Source organism: Halyomorpha halys, unplaced genomic scaffold, assembly GCF_000696795.3.
Source record: "Halyomorpha halys isolate HHAL.00 unplaced genomic scaffold, Hhal_1.1 Scaffold1170.1, whole genome shotgun sequence".
In the NCBI taxonomy this organism is placed as follows: Eukaryota; Metazoa; Arthropoda; class Insecta; order Hemiptera; family Pentatomidae; genus Halyomorpha; species Halyomorpha halys.
This window is the reverse complement of record NW_027114716.1, coordinates 356,578-377,204: the sequence shown is the minus strand read 5'-3', so window position 1 is coordinate 377,204 and position 20,627 is coordinate 356,578. Positions and strand designations below refer to the sequence as shown.

General features: G+C 32.3%; 2 protein-coding genes across 5 annotated transcripts in view; one reads left to right on the top strand and one right to left on the bottom strand.

The window, feature by feature from the left end:
* Positions 1-2,428: 2,428 nt before the first annotated feature.
* Positions 2,429-5,467, bottom strand: LOC106688652 (heme A synthase COX15). Its single transcript, XM_014433224.3, has 9 exons — positions 5,273-5,467; positions 5,121-5,198; positions 4,891-5,017; positions 4,583-4,715; positions 4,311-4,497; positions 3,967-4,222; positions 2,980-3,134; positions 2,786-2,899; positions 2,429-2,707 (listed from the first exon to the last, which is right to left on the bottom strand). The coding sequence occupies exons 1-9, from the start codon at positions 5,339-5,341 to the stop codon at positions 2,567-2,569; spliced, it is 1,260 nt and encodes a 419-aa protein (XP_014288710.1). The 5' UTR covers positions 5,342-5,467; the 3' UTR covers positions 2,429-2,566.
* LOC106688651 (tubulin alpha-3 chain) overlaps positions 5,207-20,627 on the top strand; it is a 35,846-nt gene continuing 20,425 nt past the window's right edge. For 2 of the 4 annotated variants that reach the window (XM_014433222.2, XM_067051868.1), the window contains exons 1-5: positions 5,207-5,312; positions 6,370-6,452; positions 13,253-13,457; positions 13,644-13,945; positions 14,603-14,773. In XM_014433222.2, the coding sequence (XP_014288708.1) occupies positions 6,444-6,452; positions 13,253-13,457; positions 13,644-13,945; positions 14,603-14,773 (687 nt within the window). In that variant the 5' untranslated portion in view covers positions 5,207-5,312; positions 6,370-6,443. Of the gene's footprint in view, positions 5,313-5,590; positions 6,131-6,369; positions 6,453-13,252; positions 13,458-13,643; positions 13,946-14,602; positions 14,774-20,627 lie in introns of those variants that run through there. The other 2 variants (XM_067051867.1, XM_014433223.2) reach the window with 2 other exon arrangements.

The window sequence follows — 20,627 nt, the reverse complement described above, 5'->3', positions numbered from 1 at the left end:
CAATTTCAGTAACTTCTATGGGGTTCTAGATGGTAAATCCGTTTACAGATGGGAAATTTATTATTCCGTATTCAAATGAGAAGAAAAGTAAATTTGCCCCGATAGTGCTGCTATCTCTTGAAAAAAAATCTTACTAAAAATCGGTACATTTAGCCTTAAGGGTATTGGCCTGATAATAAAGTGGGTATATGCAGTTACCGCTAGATCGCACGACTATTCTTTCTGTTACAGACTATTTTGATATCTATATCGCTTTCCAGGTCATATATTCATTCTCCTACTGAATTTTCACAGTGTCGAAGTACCGGTTCTAAGATCTGGAGTTTCTTGTATTCCGATTTTGAGAGAGTACAGGTTTCCGAAGCGTAAATAAGCACGAGGATTTTGTGCATCAGAAGGCTGATCATCGTTTTTTACTTTGTTGAAACCAGTTAATTTACTTGAAATTACAATTCTCATTCTGAAGAAAAAATTACAGGAACTAATTATTCTGCTTTTAGTTTCTAATGCAATTCTATTGTGGTGATTTAGATGAAACCTCAAGTAGGTAGATTCGATTGTCTATTCCTACACAATACGAATATAATTACTCCTATTCCTACTTATTAGAAGTTATGAGTTATTTAAGGTTTAAATTTGTTATTGAGAAGTAATAACTTTCCATGCCCTGAACAGATTTTTGGATATTTTAATTCAAAGATCGAACACCATTTGAATTTTATAGTTACTGGTGGTTGACAAAAGGGCAGGGGACTCATTAATTAATAATTAGGCTCTCATGAATTTTCTTTTAAGGCATTGATTAATCTCAAGAAAGTATTTTTAAGCTAATCGTGATATTTTAAAGTTGTGATTTTTTTAGATTTAAGACTTAAATATTTATTTATTTCTAAAGATTCTTTTTTTCTAAAGAAACTTGAAAAAAAAAATCTTGGTTGTAACACATGTTAGGGCTCACAATAGATATTGGCCAAATTGCAGTAGTAGATTCAAGTCAGGAATTGCTCTAAAAGCTATTGGAATTTCTGATAATGCAATTAATTACACTTCTTGGAGATATAGAATCTGAGGGTGATATAAAGAAGATATTTCTGTAAAATGTTACTAATAACTGTAGGTTCAAGCAATAGTCAGTGGAAAATGTGTAAAAATAATTTTTTTTTTTTCTAGAAGAAAGTATAAAATTAATTTTTTTTTTTTTCAGGGAAATTGATATGGCATCACTTTTTGAATTAGATTGAAGGAAGATAGTCCAGTCTGGGTGGCGGTTAGTAAAAGTATCAAAGTAGTAAAAGAAAACTATTGTATTATTGACCAATTTTTCGCCCCACTTTGCAGGGCTTAATGAAAAACCAAGATACAAATATTATAGAATTGACCAAACATTTGTTATATTTTTAAAGAATATAAAAAATAAATAATAACAATATAAGGAAGTATACATGTAGGTGGACTGGAAACACTTTATTATTTATTAGTTAGTAACTTGTTCCCAGTACACCTACATGTATACTTCCTTAGATTATTTCTTTTTTATATACTTTATAAACATAACAATTGTTTTGTCAATTCTACAATGTTTGTATCTTGTATATTCATTTAGCCCTGCAAAGTGGGGTGAAACACTGATTACCAATAAATAGTTTTCTTTTACTATTTTGATACCTTTATTGACTGCCACTCGGACTATCTTCCTACAATGTATATGTTTTCACAATCATTCCACATTACAGTGTTTGAAGCACTATACCTATTTTGAAGTTGAACCAGCCGTTTGTTATGATAATTTATAACATTAAGCAGGTCAACTGCAGTCTAGCAGGAAATGTAAACATTTTTATAATATAAAAAAGAATAAGAGAGTGAGTACCTAGAGTAAAATTGTTAATGTTGAACTTGGTAATATTATAAATTAACTTAATACAAAGATTGTACAACTTAAAAATGGCCATTGAACCCGAAACACTAATAGATGATAAGTAGTAAGATATGCAGATATTTTAGTGATTATATAAATTCAAATTTTTTAAGTAACTGCAACACTAACCATTGAGGTGGCATACGCCAAAAGAGAGGCCCTTTTTGTATCTACGGCTTTTAATTGCTTTGTTACTAAGTTAATTATGGCAGATCTTCTGAAACCACCCTAGCAAGTGGAATTATAACATGAAAACTGGATGAATACAAAAATTGGTTTAATTTTCAGAATTCTTGGATGAAAATAGAATAGGAACATTTCAGGACTAGAAAAAAGTGGAATTGCAGGAACCAAGGAGCAAAAAGGTATTTAAATTTGTGACAATTATTTTTTACTTTGTTTGCACATTTACAATTCCAGCATCAGTATTATAAACTCTACTATTTGAATGGTGAAAATTGAATAAGTAATGGGAATACTCATGCATGTAATTGTAAATAACTTGGTAAATTTTGTAATGTCATTACTTTGTATTTTAAAAATAACTACAAATATCTATATCATAATATACAAATTCTTAACATAAGTATCACAATCAAATGCATAAAGGCATTTTAAAAGGGTTGTCAGATAATTGGTATAAAATGGTTATTTAACAACCCTTTTCACATATTTTAACTCATGTGTAAGCCAAACAGCAAAAGACAAAAGAACTAAAGATCCTGATTGATGCAGGGCCGCTAGAGAAACTGGCACATAATGTACAAGCGCTGTGATTCCAAGAAGAACCTGCATGAATATGATACAGGGTTTTAGTAGATAATCAAAAATAAATATAAATACAGTATTGCAGATGTAAAGCCATACCTGTGTCCAAGCCATGATAGCTAAGGCATTAGCAGCTTTGTAAGCTCTTGGAGGAAGAGTTCTCTTTCTTGATAGCAACCATAGACCAGAAATTACACTAAGAGTTGTAATGCCCTAAACAATTTTTTTTTAAAAGTTTAACAGTTTATAAAAAAAGCAAGTATAAAGTACAATAAAAAATACAAAAAACCTACAAGTATTCTATGATCAAACTGTACAGTCACTGGATTCTCAGTGATGTTGCTTATTTTAGGAGTAAAAGCCAATATCTCATCTGGTATCCATTTATCTCCCATTTTGGGGAAAGAATTATAAACCAAGCCTGCATCTAATCCAGCAACAAATGCCCCTAATAAATAAAGAGAAAATTCATTTTAACAAATTATTTTCAATTACAATCAATGTTAATGTTCAGAAAAAAAAAAAGGATATTTTTTATAATCAATTCACAATTTAGGACTAATCTTTAAAGAATTAATTAGTCATGTTAGATTTTAAACTTTTACATTCCATTTTCATAATTTATGATTATATGGGAGAAGCTTGCAACAATTTTACAGTATCAATGGAGGAATCATAACCATAAAATAAAAGACTAAGAGATGTCAATTTTGTCATCAGTATAGTGTAATTATTCAATGTACTTTCCTCGTATGATATAATATAAAAAGTAGACAAATAATTGTAATTGGGGCACATTGAGGGGTTAAGAGGTTCCAGAAGAGGATAAAAATTTTTTTTTTTAAATTTTGGTCATCAGAAAACTAAATATTTCAAGGGAAAAGGCTACCATAACCACTAAGAAATGGGAAAAGTTTGGATTCAATTTGATAATACGAATATTTTTACTACTAAAAGGGACAATTTTTTTTTTTCTAGTGAGAGTGTGGGTAGGAAAAAAGTTTTAAAGGTAATTAACTTAAGAACAAGACAAGGAAAACTTAAGACATTATAGACAAGGACAAATACTCGACACACTTTATATTACAACACATGTTGTAATGGTAGGTTTTATAATGATTTCCTATTTAATATAATTTGAAAACTTTCAAAGCAACTAAAATATTAACATAACCTTTAAATCTTTATGACAGTAAGACCAATTTATGCATAACAACAAACAAACTATTTAACTTTAGAAGTAAGATGTAAATTTATTAAGAACGAATGTTGATGATTACCTGAAAATGCAGTCAAAAACACAAGTCCTTTTGAGGCATGTGCAAGTCCTCTAAATCTTCTAGCACTTTTAGTAACTTCAGCTAATTTTTGAGCAGGAATCAGATGGTCAAATGCTGACCAAAGAAATCCAGTATAAAGAATAAAAGCTATTGAAAGATGACTAGCAAGTCGGTACTGAGAAACTCTGACCACATCATTCTGTGTAGGAAACCGGTCTTCTAAACCTGACTTCACCATATACCACCCCATTAGACCCTAAACCATGTTTGGTAGAAATCAAATAAAACATAAATGGGAAGAAAATTGTAATCAACTAAAATTAATCGATCATTCTAATATATACTTGAGCAGCAATCAGTAATCCAAAAACAGGTACTCGTTTTTTCATGGCAGAGGTGAAGTATCCTTTCATCCAAAAGTAAGTGGCTGGTAATAAGAAAGCAGCACCTATGCACCTTCCCCACATACGATGAGAATATTCCATCCACCAAATTCTTTTGAATTCTTCTAATGTTATGTCCATATTTTTCCTTAGATAGAAATAAAATGCAAGTTAGACATAATAAAGGAATCAATGGAAATTTACTTGAGAATTGGGAGTTAGAGGTAAAATACATTTTATATTCTGGGAACTGCTTGTAAAGTTCGAATTCTTTTTCCCAGTCAGCTTGATTGAAAGGTGGTTTTTCTCCAAACAGTTTCCAAGTCACCATTGAAAGACCAGATTCCGTAAGTCTTGTTACTCCTCCTGTCATAAAAAAACAATATAAATAATTGTGAGTTGACAGTTGACTGTGGATTATATATGAGATGATTGGGAGTACCGTTTGCCTACACCCTTTCATCTCCTCATAAAAAAAAAAAAAATGAACACAAATTAAAAACAATAGAGCAGTTAATAACAATAAAATTCTTATCAATACCTAAAACAACAGCACCAAATACCATTCCACCGCATCCCAACAACCAATAGCCAACAGCCTTCTGTGCCACTGCATTTTTAGAAGCAATAGCATGTACAGCTAATGTCTCTGTCTTTCTTATTAAGTTCTACAAACATTGACTGAAGTGATTAACAGTTTATCCCAAAATTGAAATAAAAATTGAACACATCAAAGTCCAACTTTATTGTAATATTTTTAAAATAACTTACAATTCCGAAATTCTGAGGTTTATTGAGGATCTTCCTCGTTCCATAGCTAAAACCATGAAATAAACGACTTGCCTTCACCTAAGAAATGAATAACAGCTGAATAACATAATAGATAATTCAAAATTATAATATTAAGACAATAATATATCTACTTGTGGAAGTGGAGGAACAAATGTATTTCGAACATGACAGGTAAATACTCTCGAAAACACACCAGCCATTTATTTACAATATTATGCAATTATTGAGATCTTGTATCACTCTACTGTGAGATAACCTCCCCTAAGTAGATAACTGTACAACAAATGTTATTAGGTTAAATAAAACATTTTAGTGTTCTCACAGAAATGCAGTGGATTCAAAATATGTTCTTTTTTTCTACAGTATAGGAAAAATATTATAGTTGAGATGTAAAATCAGTTTGAATAATCTAAGAAAGTGGCCCCTCTCTATCATGTTTGTATAAACTAATCGAAAGGTTGATAGTTAGTGAAAATGTATTAGTTTTGGTTTTGCGTGTTTTAAAGTTGAATCTTAATTATTTTGGGGGGGGGGGGATGTGGAGCAGGTAATAGCTGCCAACTCAAGTGGTTGGTTTAAACCTTAGGTATCTAAGCGCCTGCACGGTCTGTGGGCTGGTCTTTCAGGCTAATGAAAGTTAGCTTTATTATATATCGATGCACACAAACTGGATTTCCAACCATGACGGATAATTTTGTTACTCTCAGAATCATACAAAGTGAATACCATATTTGTCTCACTTAAGGTAAATTTTAGCTGATTCAGTGTTTTGAGAGGGGTTCTTTGGGAAATAAAAAATTGTTAACTGATTATATCGAATTGTTATTATGGAATGACAACTCTTTCCAAATGGATATTTCTGCTCCAACATTTCTGTTACTACACGATACGAAACTGAAGTAGTTGCTTCTGTAATATAACGAATGCACTATTTAAAAATTCTAACAGTTGCATAGTATAAAAAAAAGAAACTTTCAGGAGCTTGAAAGGTAATAATAAAAAGTTTTTTAGTTACTCTATTCTATGTAATAGATAACATAATTACTCGATGCTAGGTAGATCCCTATACCTAGCATAGACCAAGCATATCTCATCTGCAAACCAACTAACTTTGACTAAAAGGAATCGACGCTTTTGTTCTGGAATCTTCCAGAAACAAGCAATTGATTGGATATTTTGACTGACGGATTACATTTTAAGGATTTCTAACATTATCCTTACAATGCAGGTGAAAATTGAGTTTTCAAGGAATACCAAAATTTCCCCTTGACTATCGAATGAAGGAATGCTCAATTAGAAAACATGAGTGGAGTAAGTAGTATAGATTTTCTAAATACATTTTCTTCAATTTATTGTATTGTCCGATTGTATAAACTATTCTTATTAAGAATTTCAGACTTTTTTTGGTTCTTGTTTTTATGGCTAATATATACATAGCATCTAAGTTATATTATTCAGTAAATTATGATTAGGGAATAATTATAGCTATACTACTAGAGTTGTTTATGGTGTTCTAATTTAAATTTAAACGTTGGCTAGCCAAATAATTTAGACAAAAGTTGTTCTTGCTTATTCCCCAATAAAAACTAGTGTTATACCTAATATTAATTTACATTTTAGTATATTTGAGATTATGTATGAATCAATCTCTAAATTTAATGCTATTTCAGTTACAGTACAATAATCTGAATATGGATTGATCAACAATCTGAATATTTTATTTTTCTGTTATTAGGTATCCTCCTGGAGACCAACATGTTCTTCTCATTTAGAGGTTCTAAGCATTTATAGTTAAGCAGTTTAAACATATAATGCTTGTGTAATCACTCCCTAGGTCTTTCACAAGAGGTTGAGACTGGTCCATAGTACTAGTTTTAATGCAGCAAACCTAAAAAAAATGGCATAGATCTTCTCAGAATTCTTTCAGATAATAGTATATAACATAATTTGAATTTAAGACAAAACATACAAATCCCTATAGGAGTTTTTACGCCTGTCATTTAGTTTCAAGTCACTCCCTAGCCCACTAATATACCCACTCAAAAGATAATCTTTCTTGTTGAAAGATGATCACGACACACTCTAGTAGGAAGCAGAAAAGCGTGTCATACTTAGTTTCTTTCTTTAACCAGTTTAATTGGTTTCAGAGTGTGAAAGGAAATTAAATTCTGTGATTTTTTTTGGGTGGTCACTCTCGTGCTCGACAAAATCAATACTGATATGACAAATATTTTGTGATTTACATAGTTTGGTAGTCTTTCAGAACCTCTTTATGAATATTCGTATCTTTGTTTTTGTTTTTTTGTGAAACTTGAGTTTATAGATGGAAAATGGTTGTTTTATTACTCCCTACTTTCAATTAAAAGTTATTAAGGGTCTATGACAGTGGTTCCCACCTTTTTTTGGGTGCTGAACCCGTTTCGTAGGAGTAGCAAAATGGCAGAACCCACGATCATTTGATACAAATAAGGTGATACATCAGTCCAGAAAAAGCTAAGACATGCTAGGTTATCTAGACATCTGTGCAAAATTTGAAGAAAATTAGGGACAGTAAGGTTCAAGACTGTGTAGAATTGACATGGACCAAGCCATGCCTAAATTATTTCGCGAAACCTCTGGAAGAGGCTCACCGCTTTCTAGTGTTTCACGGAATCTCTGTTGGGAACCACTGGTCTAGGCTTTAGGGCATTTCATTAACTATCTAAATAGAAGTGAAAGTGCAGTTTATGTGAGGAGTCTTAACTTGTCAGTGTGGTATTTTTTTCCTGATGCCATTGGAGTGTTTTTCTTTCACCTATGAGTCATTTCACCTATATGAAAAGAAATAGTATTAAAACTTTATGTTAGTTTCTTTAGATCTTGATATGGTGTTTGTGAATTTAAAAAATTCATATTCAGTGCTATTTTTTATGGTCATAATAGACGTGATACATCGGGCAGTTATGGTTTTCACTATTCTAGTCTACTAGCAATAGCCTGGACTGGGAAGCAACGAGAGGGCGATTGGACGCCACTGCGACAGCCAAGTGTCCTCGCAGAGAAGCAATAATAATATAATGATATACCAGACCCACCTGAATATTTTCTTGTATTATATCAATCCTATTCGTCTACTTACCCGAACAACCTAGCTGCCCCTTCAGGAATTAAGATTAGTTTCAGAAAATGAATAAGTATGTAAACCCGTAAGCCATAAAAGTCTCAATTACAGCCCGTTTTTCCACACTTATTACTAACTTTTTATCAACTTTTATTTCAGCTTACTATTGCAGTAAAACAGCAGGCTCCTCACGCAAGTCTATGCCTTTGCTTAACACGAGAAAGCGGTGTGGGTAGTGCACTTCAGAGGGAAACAAAGGGAATCAAACGGAGTGTCGGGGAGTAGCTTCAACGAACGTTGTGGACGTGCAAGTCTTCCCGCACCCACCACACCCTTTTGTCTTTAATTCACAGTGGTTCGATTCTTCTTGCAATTGTGCAGGTTTTTAATTTTTTATGTAATCTGAGGCAAACCATGTGTAGAAAGATCAGTTATGTCATGTGGAGCTTCGAATTTTCATTAAAAGGGAATAAAGAAGCTGTAGCGTGATTAAAAAATTATAATAGATGTTTTTGGGAATCCAAAAAGCAAATATTCGCCTACCTACTGTATGATTCGATTCCGATTTCGGTAAACCCGGAATTTTATACAAAAAAAAATGCCATATAAGCTGGATAGATTGGAAAATAAATATGGGTAGTGTAGCGAGAGGAACAAGAAGTTCAGCTACAATCCACTAGAGCACAGCACTTCGAGCCTCACCGAAGCTTTCAAATTTATACACTACTTTCTTTTATAAAAACGTATTGTTATTTCTTGTTCACCATTGACATGATCTCTCTCCTCAAACTGTTATCCCTTCGTAAGTTCCGGTAGCTAGCTACCCTCCGGGCTTACATACCCCCCTTACTTCTGTCGGAATAGTACCCGGCAGGACGAAGGCACCTCCGTGCATGACTGGTGGCTAGCTACCCTCCAGGTCTGCATACCTCCTTCGTGTTTATCGGAATAGTAACGAGTTTACCATCCTGTGAGATATATCGGTTGTTACCCATTTGTCTCATCCTATCTAGTCATCTTCCTTGGCAACTTTACCTTTATAAACTGAACACGCGTTGTCGAGGCCTTCTGGACAAGCAAAATAATCAAGAAAATAACCCACCTCAATAATTGGTGACCCCGACGTGATACAGACGTAAAGATGACAGGAGTAGAGGAAAATAAGAAGGTGCAACTGGAAACGAGGATAGCGAACACGAATCCCCCGCAAATAGAACTTTACCAGGGACACAATAATAGGAGAAAAAAGAATCCAGCGCAGCTAAACCTCAATTAGAGACCTGTTTTGCGGATTCCACGCTCCAGAGAGGACGAATCCAAGGGATATTGAGGTGATACCACTAGCAAAGACGTCTACAAGAAAAATTCAAACACCTAGGCACCACTTGTAATCACTGCAGCTCATGCCTACCACCAATCAAAACGTGCTAATTCAGGACTAAACACTCTCCCAACATTTAAGACTCAACACTTTGTGAAATTTTCAAAATTCAACCACAGTATCATTTTATCGTCAAGGACCAACAGGTCTATTTTCAAGAAGACCGAAGGCTCTATGTCCCTGCTATCAGTCCGTATAGGACAACGCAGAACTCCCTCGGACTTTAAAGGTACAGCCGGCGTCTACCCACAACGAAGTCTCTCGAGATGAGGATCTATGCTTCAACAACTTCTTCACTGGACTTTAAATCCTCGCTTATGAAGACAAAAAAAAATAACAATTGCGGACCTCCTACACCCATACAAGTGGCCACCAACTAAAGAGCATCGAGACATCCCGCCAACCTGCCGCTCATGGGCCACGACTGACACAAGGATGCTTAATCTCTGGCAAGCATCACGCCGACCACCCACCAACTCATGGCCCTGACTGGCACACGAAGCTCCATCTTAACAAGAGCTCTCGCCGAATGTACTCATATAGCAATTACTTGTGCAAGATAGCCTACTAACCGAATATGATTTCACCATACCGCCTCACTCGTCACGCAACATCTAGCAACTCAGATGCTTCGACTTTACCTTCAACTGAACACCAAAGACATCCAGCCTACTCGCACATCGTGGTGCAAACTGGCGCAGCTAATGTTAGCTCATTCTGACCTTACTGGGACTACTATCTACCAGCACCACCTTGGAGATTATAAATCAACAAATTAAAGGAGAAAATCATTGCCCACATCGGAACTTCAATCTTTTCACCCCGGAGACACACCTAAATACCGACTTTGATAGGAACAGTAGGCGGGGAAGATCAGTTCCAAGTTCGCTGCAACTAGCGACAACTATAGGTACAATCGAAGCTACAACCCAATTAGAATGGACTACCTACACTCCAATCAGGATGAAGCGCAGCACCTGGAGCCTCACGGAAGCTCTCAAATTTATACATTACATTCTTTTATAAAAATGTATTGTTATTTTTTGTTCACCCTTGACATGATCTCTCTCGACCTATTATCCCGTAAGCTCTGGCGTCTAGCTACCAGAAATTTCATTAACAATTCTTTTATGCTAGATCATTGCTACTCTTATATTTACAATTTGTATAATTTTTCAAATAAAATATCAAATACTATTCATATCGGTGCTTAAGTTATAATTTAGTTCAATGAACTTAGGTAAATATTGAAATATATGTGGAGATTGAGCATATTATTACTTTCTTCCCATGCTGGGAATTTTATTAAATAGGTGAGGGAAAAGTGTTTGATGATTAGTTTTCTTTTTCTTATCATACCTGCAGTGACAGTAAATGTTGTAATTAAAAACCTATTTATAAGTCAGAATTTGTATTTGTTTTTCCCAATAGACAACTCCCTGAACCCCCTTTTGTCTTTATTTTTGGATTCTTGGGCTTCTTCAGACATCTGAACTGTTAGGACTATGCATGGTTCAATTACTTCTTCTCCATAGAATAGAACTCTGTAACTGTTGTGCTATATAAATGCTTATAGTTTCCAATGAGTCCAATCACATTAAAAATGCACAGCCAACAATCTTTTTACAATTTTAGAAATACTATTAACTGAGAAATGAATTTAATCTTTATAATTTATAAAAGAATTGTACCTTCTGCTGCAACTAATTCAGCATCATCATTTTTTTAAACTGGTTGTCTACAGATTAACTGCCAGTGTGTACTCAAAGACATTGCCAAATTGTTTCATTGTCATAAATGAACCAGCGTAACAAAACAAAAAACCGCATAAAAACAGAATGTCAACAGTAAGTGCTCTTTAGTTTTTGAAGTTATTTTGAGAAGCTGAGACAAAACTATAGTTGGAGAAATAAGAAGCTGGCAACAGAGAGTTCCTATCTAATTGCTTTTCTAGAAAATCTCCTGCAGTCAATTCTGTTAACATCATGTGAATTTCCATCATTTCTCCAGAACAAGAGTTTTTAAAAATAATTCCTCTAACTGGATGTAGTTAATTTAATTATGTATTTATTAATTTTAATTAATTTAATCTTATTTTTCATATATATTAATAAATATCAAATTAGTAAAATTAAATATCAATTTAGTTATTGCAACTAAATTGAAATTTGATGATATTAATGTCTTTAGCTAATTTACTAACAGTTCATGCTTTATTTTGAAAATTACTGATATTTATTGCAATAGTTGTTTCCACAAAATTGTAGTTTTAAAATTATTTTGAAGCTTAGATTTTTCAATTTCTTTTCTAATATTTGGATGAATAAATGGTAATATGATTCTCTAATTCTAAACAAAACTATGGTTCAGCTTTTTGTCATTTTAATGATAGTATGATCCTCTATTGTTTTATTATGCATTTTGTTTTTCATTTTTACAGAATGCCATTTAAAGCTTTTATTGGTAGTTAGGAAAAATTAGCTTAATAAATAAAAATAATGCGTTTGCCATATTTTATACATACTATATTCTAATAAATGACGTTTTGAAACCTCACACTTTTTCTTCAGACTTATATTCTAAATAAGCCTTTTACTTTTATTATCATCAAATCAACATAATTTTATTCAGTTTTTTCAACACCAAAATAATTTAATTGCGATTGCCAATTTCTAGCCAACAAATTCTACTCCAGAAACAACCTCCACTCATTGTTAGTTAAAACAAGTACCAAAAGAAGGGGCTGTTTGTATGTTCGCCTCTGTCCTTTTTCCTTAATGATTTAAATCCATTTTCCATGTTCATTAATTTGTTTCCACTTAGATGGCCCTAGGATGCCTTATGTAATCATTTATTAAAATAAAGCATATATAAATTATGGTAAATACATGATTTTAACATGGAAGGAAACCTATTTACCCCAACTAATTATTGTTATTTTTATGTACTATAGAATTGATAATGTCTTTAAATGAAATAGATGGTTGAAGCCAAAGATATGCACTTTACTTAGGTGAAAATACTTTTTTGAGCTTCAAAATATAGGCTTTTGTTTTAGTTTTTAGTTAATTTCCAACATTTGTTGCTATCATTATAAAATTACTTGAATTTAAACACACAATCTTAGTATTTTTCAGTTTTAAAGGGAAAAATGAGATGTGCTAATAATTTTTGTAGCCATTGTGAAAATCTGGTATATGTTGTCCAATTGTGATGTGTAATAATTGAACTACTATTTTGACCTATGTGATTCTTGGATAATATGGTATATTATGGGGCTTATATCACTCAATTAACCATTCAATACTTACAACATCCAAAGTGATTATTTTTTATTTCCTTTTTGTTCGACTATGTTGAGTTTAAATTACACAAAAATATGAATTATGTAAGCAATATTGAAATTTGGATCATGTCTATAATATATAATACTTTTTATAAAAATACATTTATTTAGTGACTATGCATATTCAATTGAAATAAAATGTGAACTTAATGTCTGTACTAACCTTTTTTGTTCCATAATTTGAGTAGAAAAGTTGTTAATCTTGTGAGTTACTGAAACCTCAAATAGGCGTTGGAGGGCTAACTTGTGAAGATAAATTTAAATAATATATGTTTTTGTTTTAGGAAATAATTTTAGTGCAAATGGGACAGGCAGGGGTCCAAATGGGAAATGCTATATGGGAGCTGTTTTGTATGGAACACTTAATATATCCCGATGGTAGATTAGCAGATCCAGCAGAGGAAGGACATAATGTGCTATTTTATGAAACACCTAGTGGGCAAGTAGTCCCACGTGTAGTGTTTGCAGATTTGGAACCCACTTGCATAGGTAATATTTTAATTTTTACAGTAACAGTGTGAAATTAATAATCAAATTCTTTAAACCCTATAATTTTATTTCAAAATCATAAGCTAGTTGTTATTCAGTTGGAAAATTAAAATTGCAAATTTTTAATCTTAGTAGAAATAACGTAAGTGACTTTTCCATAATTGTAGATTCATGTGGTGTATCTAGATGAAATTCGAATCGGCGCATATCGTCAGTTGTTTGGTCCAGAATCCATGATCACTGGAAAAGAAGACGCTGCATCTAATTTTGCACGTGGTTATTATTCCGTGGGTAATGAAATGAGTGAACTTTGTTGTGAACGGATTAGAAGACAATCAGAAAAATGTAACAGAGTCCAAGGCTTCATAATCTTTAGATCATTCGGAGGTGGAACTGGTTCTGGATTAGGAGCCAATGTTATTTCTAAAATCCAAAGAGACTTTGATCGCACTGCAATAGTAGAATTTTGTGTTTATCCTTCCCCAAGGGTCAGTATTTAGGTGTTTGAAAAATTTACCTTGTATTCAATAATAAATGATAATCTATTTTAATTAGTTAATAAATTCTAAATGAGCAGTTATACCAATTACTTTTAAAAAACAAAACAAAAAACTCTAGTTGATTAAATTTTAATACTTACATCATTCTTTTTTTTTTTTTTTTTTAAATTAATCAAAATACATTTAATAATTGATTTAATTTATTTTTTGTTTGTTACATCATGATAATATAATATGTATTACTATGTAATTTGTTTATGGGTAGTTCTCAAAAGAATGTCAATTATAATGATGCTGGAATGTTCCGTTTATGGAAAGTGTATTGTGGACGTGGACAATTTTTTGTTTTTTTTTATTTCCTTCTCTGTTTATATTATCCATTAAAGAAATTTTATTTCCTTCAATCACATTTATTTGAGCCCTTTTAAACCTATTTTTGATGTATTTATCTATTATTTCAAGTTGTAATTTGGTGTGTAACTGTATGTTTCTAATAAGCTACAGATCATTCATAGATATGCTTATTACTTTAATTTAAAATAGTGATACATTTAATTCATCAACATCAATTGGATTAATTACTATTTTTAAAAACAACTTTTACAGTTTTCATGAACTGACTCATGATTTGTTTTTATTTTACAGATCTCCCCCATTATTGTCGAGCCTTATAACGCAGTCTTGACGACTCATAGCACAATAAATAGTGGGAGTTGTACATTTTTCTTTGATAATCAGTCGATTTATGATATGTGTAATGAGCATCTCAATGTCCAAGAACCAACATATACCTCCTTGAACAGATTAGTAGCACAGGTAAATGTTAATATTAATGTGTTATGATAGTGCTTAAAGATTGTTGTTTTAAGAGCTTGAAAATACATTAGTAATAATTTTATTTTATGTATTACATATGGAAATTGAGTGGTTAACTGATGAAAAAACAAATTAAATAACAGTGGAATTATAATGGTCTTGGTTTAGGAAAAATAAATAGGATTGCTAGAGCCAATCAAACATGTTAATCTAGAATTATTTTAATTGTATTTAAATTATAATAATTTTAATTAATTAAATAAATAATGGTAATACGTAAAATTAGTTTATTTATTTATTTCATTTATTATATTTTTGTTTTCTTTCATTTATCTTGTCTTATAAGAATGAACACTTGGAGCTGTAATAACTATTGCCCTTGATTGTGGCAGAATGTGTTATTATTCTTCAATAAAAAACTGACTTTAAGAAAGGGCTTACCAAATCTATTATACCATAAACAAGATCATTAGCTATTGAAATGAGGAAACCAAACTTTACAAAAAAAAAAGGGAAAAATTCCCACAAATGAAGGAGCTATGCAAGGACCATGAGGCCTGACAGTGTTGGATCGAGGTCCCTTCACGCTGGAAATGCCACAGAGTTGTAGAAAGAAGAGAAAAGAAATGAAATTAAAACATCGAACCTTTTCTTTAGTGAATCAAAGAATTTACAAATTACAGCAAAGAAAAGGATTCATTAATCCTTACAGAAAAGTAATATTCTCCAACTCACCATTGATGTTTGGAGTATAGAAATATTTCTAAGGAGTTTTCAAAAAGATTGTAATACACACATTATTGAATAAGGGAAATGAAGGTTTTTCATCAAAGCATGTACCCAGTGGGTATAAAAGAGAAACATACCTCCTTCTGTTGATCTAAATGCTGGTTTCCAATCTTTTTGATTACACCCAAGCCAGGGGGGGGGGGGAGAGTATGGTAATCATTGACTCATTGAAAGAGTTTTTTTCCTTCTAATAAAATGAATACTAATTTTCCCCTGCTAGAATTATCACATTAAATATGTTTCCTTCTTATGTTTAAATCATTAATATATGCGATATCATGTTCATTCATGTAAATAATATATTATGATCAATAAAGTCTATTCAATGCATACAGCTGGTAAAACTGCATACTTTATAATGACTATATTAAAGTAACTGTTCACGTTATAAGTAATTACATTGTCCTAATGGAAAATATCCCTGCAGTTTTACAGTTAAAATTCAGCTATCCTAAACTTACATTAACCCGGAATTGTACCCGCTAAGATCTCATACCTTGGCGGAAAATAAACGAATGTTTTTGGTGGAAACCCACGGGTTTGATCAATTTGTGACATAAAATTTGAAATCGGTTGAGCCATTTGATCAAAAAAATGTTACATATTCAGAAACGGACAATCTAAACATATTTAGACAGTATTTTTTCATTACTATGAACCTAATTTTTGGTACCATGGAAGGTAACTTTAGAACGAAGTTTGACCGGCGCCTAATTCGTGCGCTATCTTCATAACGGTTCATTTTTGAGCTTTGAAATACAGGGTGTTATTTTTTTTGAGAACGTAGTTGAGAATTGATGACCGCGTAAAAATCTTTAAAACCCATTTTATACGGCCTAGAATTTTTTTTTTTTTTTTTTAAATAACTTTTACGACGAAAAAGGGATTGATTTACGTTGTTTTCGCTTTCATATATAGATTTTATTAATTTTTTAATTCATTTTGGGCCCAAGTAAGTAGTTTCTTCTTGATTAAAATATCTTGCTTAGTATTTATCTTGCATGGGATATTTCCTCATTCCTATATATCATACTGTCAATTCCTTATTTACTGGCAGGAATTCCTTTGGTTTCTTCTAGTTAGTTTCTTGGTTTATGTACTTATCTATCTTTAGTAAAATCTGATGAAATATTAAACAAGCGAAGGATTTCTCAATAATTATCTGCCCTACTTGCATGGGATCATTTGCGTACAAAATCTTCTTAGGAAAAAAAACAAACTGCAAATCATAAATTACCTAGCGGACCAAATGGTTTGATTTTGGTCCCACCATTCGCTGCTTAATTGCCTCTCTCAAACCCAATTCTAAGTCAGTCTTGACTTAAATTGTTAAGGTTAGCTAGCCTTCCAAATAGGACGCCCTCACCTCCGGACTTAAAATAGCTCCTTTTTAGAATGGATAGCTCATAAATGACATTAAACATAACAGGTAACCTTAAAATACCAAAGGTAGTAAAAGGTAAGACACAACACGAATTACTTTTCTTTTTCACAGTAATGCACTTACTAATTCACTTCTTATTTCTGTTTTAGAGGATTCGGGGAAAAAAAAAACCTTCCAACTACGGATCCGTTTACCCTTTGAATTGACCAATCGGTTCGGCGATAACAATTTTCTAGGGATTTTACGTTTCTAAGCCCAACTGTATTGCTAATTTCAACCACCAGGCTGCTTATTATTTTCATTGTGTTATCAGGGTATATGTAACTTAACAAAGTTTGTCTTGAAATCTCCTAATATTTACACACATTACATAAATAATTCAACGAGGATTTTGAAATGCTGAAGCTTGTCTTTCTCCTATTTTAACATTACCACCAGAAACAGTTGTTTCTCATTTTTATAAATAAAATAAAAACTTTTTTTTCCTGTGGTCTTCATATGTACATGATCTATGGTTGCTTCCAAACAGTTGCTGATAGATTCACTGATTTCTAAAGATTGTACTGTGACGTTGAGAATACTATTTGTGAATTTCATAAGAGCTCATCTGTTTAACCGAGTTTCTGTTTGCTCATTCGTTAGTACCAACATATATACACATTTCTGGATCTGCAAAAATGCTGAAATTATCTCAACTGTGGAAATTTGAACCCGCCTTTATTTGAATTCATCTGTTAATGAGGCAGAATAAAAAAAAAAAAAGCAGTCCAATTGAGCAACAATATTTAATCTTCACGAAAAAAGAAACAGTATTGTGAGATATATCCAATTACCTTGATTTTAATTATATTTAAAAAAATTAAATCAAGAGGATCAAGAGGAACAAATTCAAGACGTCCTACAATCACCAATCGAATTGAGAATCGTTTTATTAAAATGCAGATTCCAGAGTTTCAGACAATATAAACTTGATGGCTTTGGAGGGCGTCAATCATGGAATCAACCGTCAGAAAAAGACAGAATCAAACCTTAGGAGACCTATCTTATTGCAGAACATTATAAACAGAGATTAAGATTTTTGAAAATTGAAAAAAAATCTTGGAGTCACTAACAAAAGGAAAGTTGCGCATAACACTGAAATACATAGAGAACGGTGTAGTCAGTCCTGAATAACAGGAGCTGTTGGTTTATCATGTGACTTCTTCCCTAAATCTCGTGGCTCTAAAGAAACGCGTCCCCAAGTAGATGAGCCACATGAGTCTCTCTCCAATACCACTGTTTCAAACAATCAGCATTGAGAATGAACCGATCTCCATGTATTCTCCAGACTCTTTAACGCCCATCTACGCCGTTATGGGCTACTCTCCTTCCATTCCTCTCTGATTCAATTTCAAGATTGTTGTTCTTTGACAAATCTTAGTGTTCTGCAGTAATAAGAGTTTTCTACTAAGGTATGATTCTCAGTCTTCTTCAAACGGTTGATTCTGAGATTGGTATCCCTCGAACATTAGTTACCAAAATTCTAATATCTAAAACTGAATTGAGTTTTCTGCGTGCTTGAATTATTGTAAAACGGTAGTTTATGGGATTGTTGATTTTCGGACGACCTAACTTTGTTCATCTTGAATGACTCCCGGTCTCTTTACACTTTTTTTAGGGCCTCTGAAATCAGTATTGAAAACCATGATAATTATCGATATAACACAATGATTTTACTTTTCCATGTTGATTAAATACCCCTATTGAATCATCTAAATATGGATAATCAATCGTTTAACTGCAAAGACTAAAAGTTCAAAAGGCTGAAGGTAGAAACGAATTAAATGAAGGAAAACATGAAGGGCATATGTCTCTCATGTTCGTAACTTATTATAATAAATAATTATAATTTATGAGGCTCTAAAACTAAAAACATCTATATAGCAAATTTTATGGGTGTTGTTGATTGGAGGAAGATAGCCGGATGGCGGTCAATAAAGGTTTCAAAATAGTAACAAAAAACTATTTGTTGTAAAATGTTTCGCCCCACTTTGCAGGGCTTCGTCAGGGCTGATAAGAATGATGTTGGTTAACAATAAATAGTTTTTGTTACTATTTTGAAACCTTTATTGACTGCCACCAGGATTATCTTCTTCCAATTATAGGTGTTGTAATTTTTTTTTAGTTATATTTACGAGTAGTGTTGACCAATAAGCAATTTAATTTATTATTATAATTACTTAACTTACTGTAATTTGAAATTAAAGAAATAAAATTACAAGATTGTAAATACCTGACGAAATACTATAATTCCAATTTCGATCATTTATTACAATTACTGGTTGAGCCAAAGTAATAGAAATTTCAAATAAAAATTTTATAGAATTGTAAATACTTTTCGCCCGGTACTGTTTACGAGGTATATGTCAAAGTTGAACTCGATGACTAATCCGTTGACATCGACTGCAACAAACAAGCCATGTTTAAACAAGGCTGTGTTTACTCATCCGCCTGTATTGCACATTTCTAATTTCATCGGAAAACAAATAAGATGGGTAATATAATCAATGGTGATAAAATTTATTTATTACTTTTGTGACTCATGAAGTAGTCTATAACTATTTGAGAAAATCAAAACCTGCTTGAACTTAATAAACTTTGGAATCTTGGATTAATTTGTAAAAATAAATATATTTTGTATGTGATTAAGGTAATTGTTATAAGTAAGGTATTTAACTCATTCTTTCGACATTAAAATTAGTTTTAATAAAAAAATAATTACTAAATGCATTAACTGTAAATGCATATAACTAGTTGGATATGTTTTTGATTAGTTTTAATAGGAAGAGTTATTATCTTTCACTAACAACTTAATAGAACTTCTTCTAAAATTTTAAATATCTCGAATTTCCAAATTAGACTAAGACGACCTTTGTACTCATTTCATAACAATTTAATTTATAGTGTTGCCACCACATCGTAAACCACCTGTTCTGATGGTTCTTTGAGCTCCAATAGCTGGTCTGAATAGCATTTTAGAATGCTGAAATATTGTCTTAGAATGAATCGCCAAATGGTCTCAAAATATTACAAAACTCTCAAATGATGATACAACTCGTTTAGGTCCTGCTTTTTGTCAATTCAGTGTTGTGAGGGTCGAGAACAACTCGAAACTATGAAATAAGTTGACAAAAAAAAAAAAACGACAACCTAAGTTAAATCCAAGAACTAATAAGAAAAATAAAGACACGATTATTAGAGAGTTGTCAATTTGTCGATATTATTAAAAAGGTTCTCAATTAAAATAATTCTCAAGAGCGAATGGCTATTGGAAGAGACGACCGCATAGGATATTGGCAGCTTAGAGCTCGCAATTAGCGGTTTGCCAATCCAATTTCCTCCCTTCGTCGGACAGTTTGCCCACCACCTCTCCTCTCCGAGCCTTTAGGCGCCAAATAGCCTTTAAATGAATCTGCAGGCCATGAGGTGTAATGACATCTGATTTCAATACACTGGCTACACATACTACAGCTACAAGAATTATTAACGCTCAAACACCTCTCTTACATTTAGGCTTCCGAGTTTCTTTCAATTTCGACTGAGATTTAATATTTCTGGTTCAAGTCTTAATAGACCGTTGTGAAGATTAAGAAATATCTTTTATTATATTATATATTTTCTTCAAATGTTAATTGGATATTA

What these genes read in the sequence shown, in the direction of transcription:
- LOC106688652 (XM_014433224.3), bottom strand. Translation starts at nt 5,341, where the DNA reads ATGGCTGGTGTGTTTTCGAGAGTATTTACCTGTCATGTTCGAAATACA. An exon ending in CAGTTCCCAGAATATAAAAT is followed by an intron (nt 4,498 to 4,582) that starts GTATTTTACCTC and finishes TTTCTATCTAAG; the next exon opens with GAAAAATATGGACATAACAT. An exon ending in GATTACTGATTGCTGCTCAA is followed by an intron (nt 4,223 to 4,310) that starts GTATATATTAGA and finishes AACATGGTTTAG; the next exon opens with GGTCTAATGGGGTGGTATAT.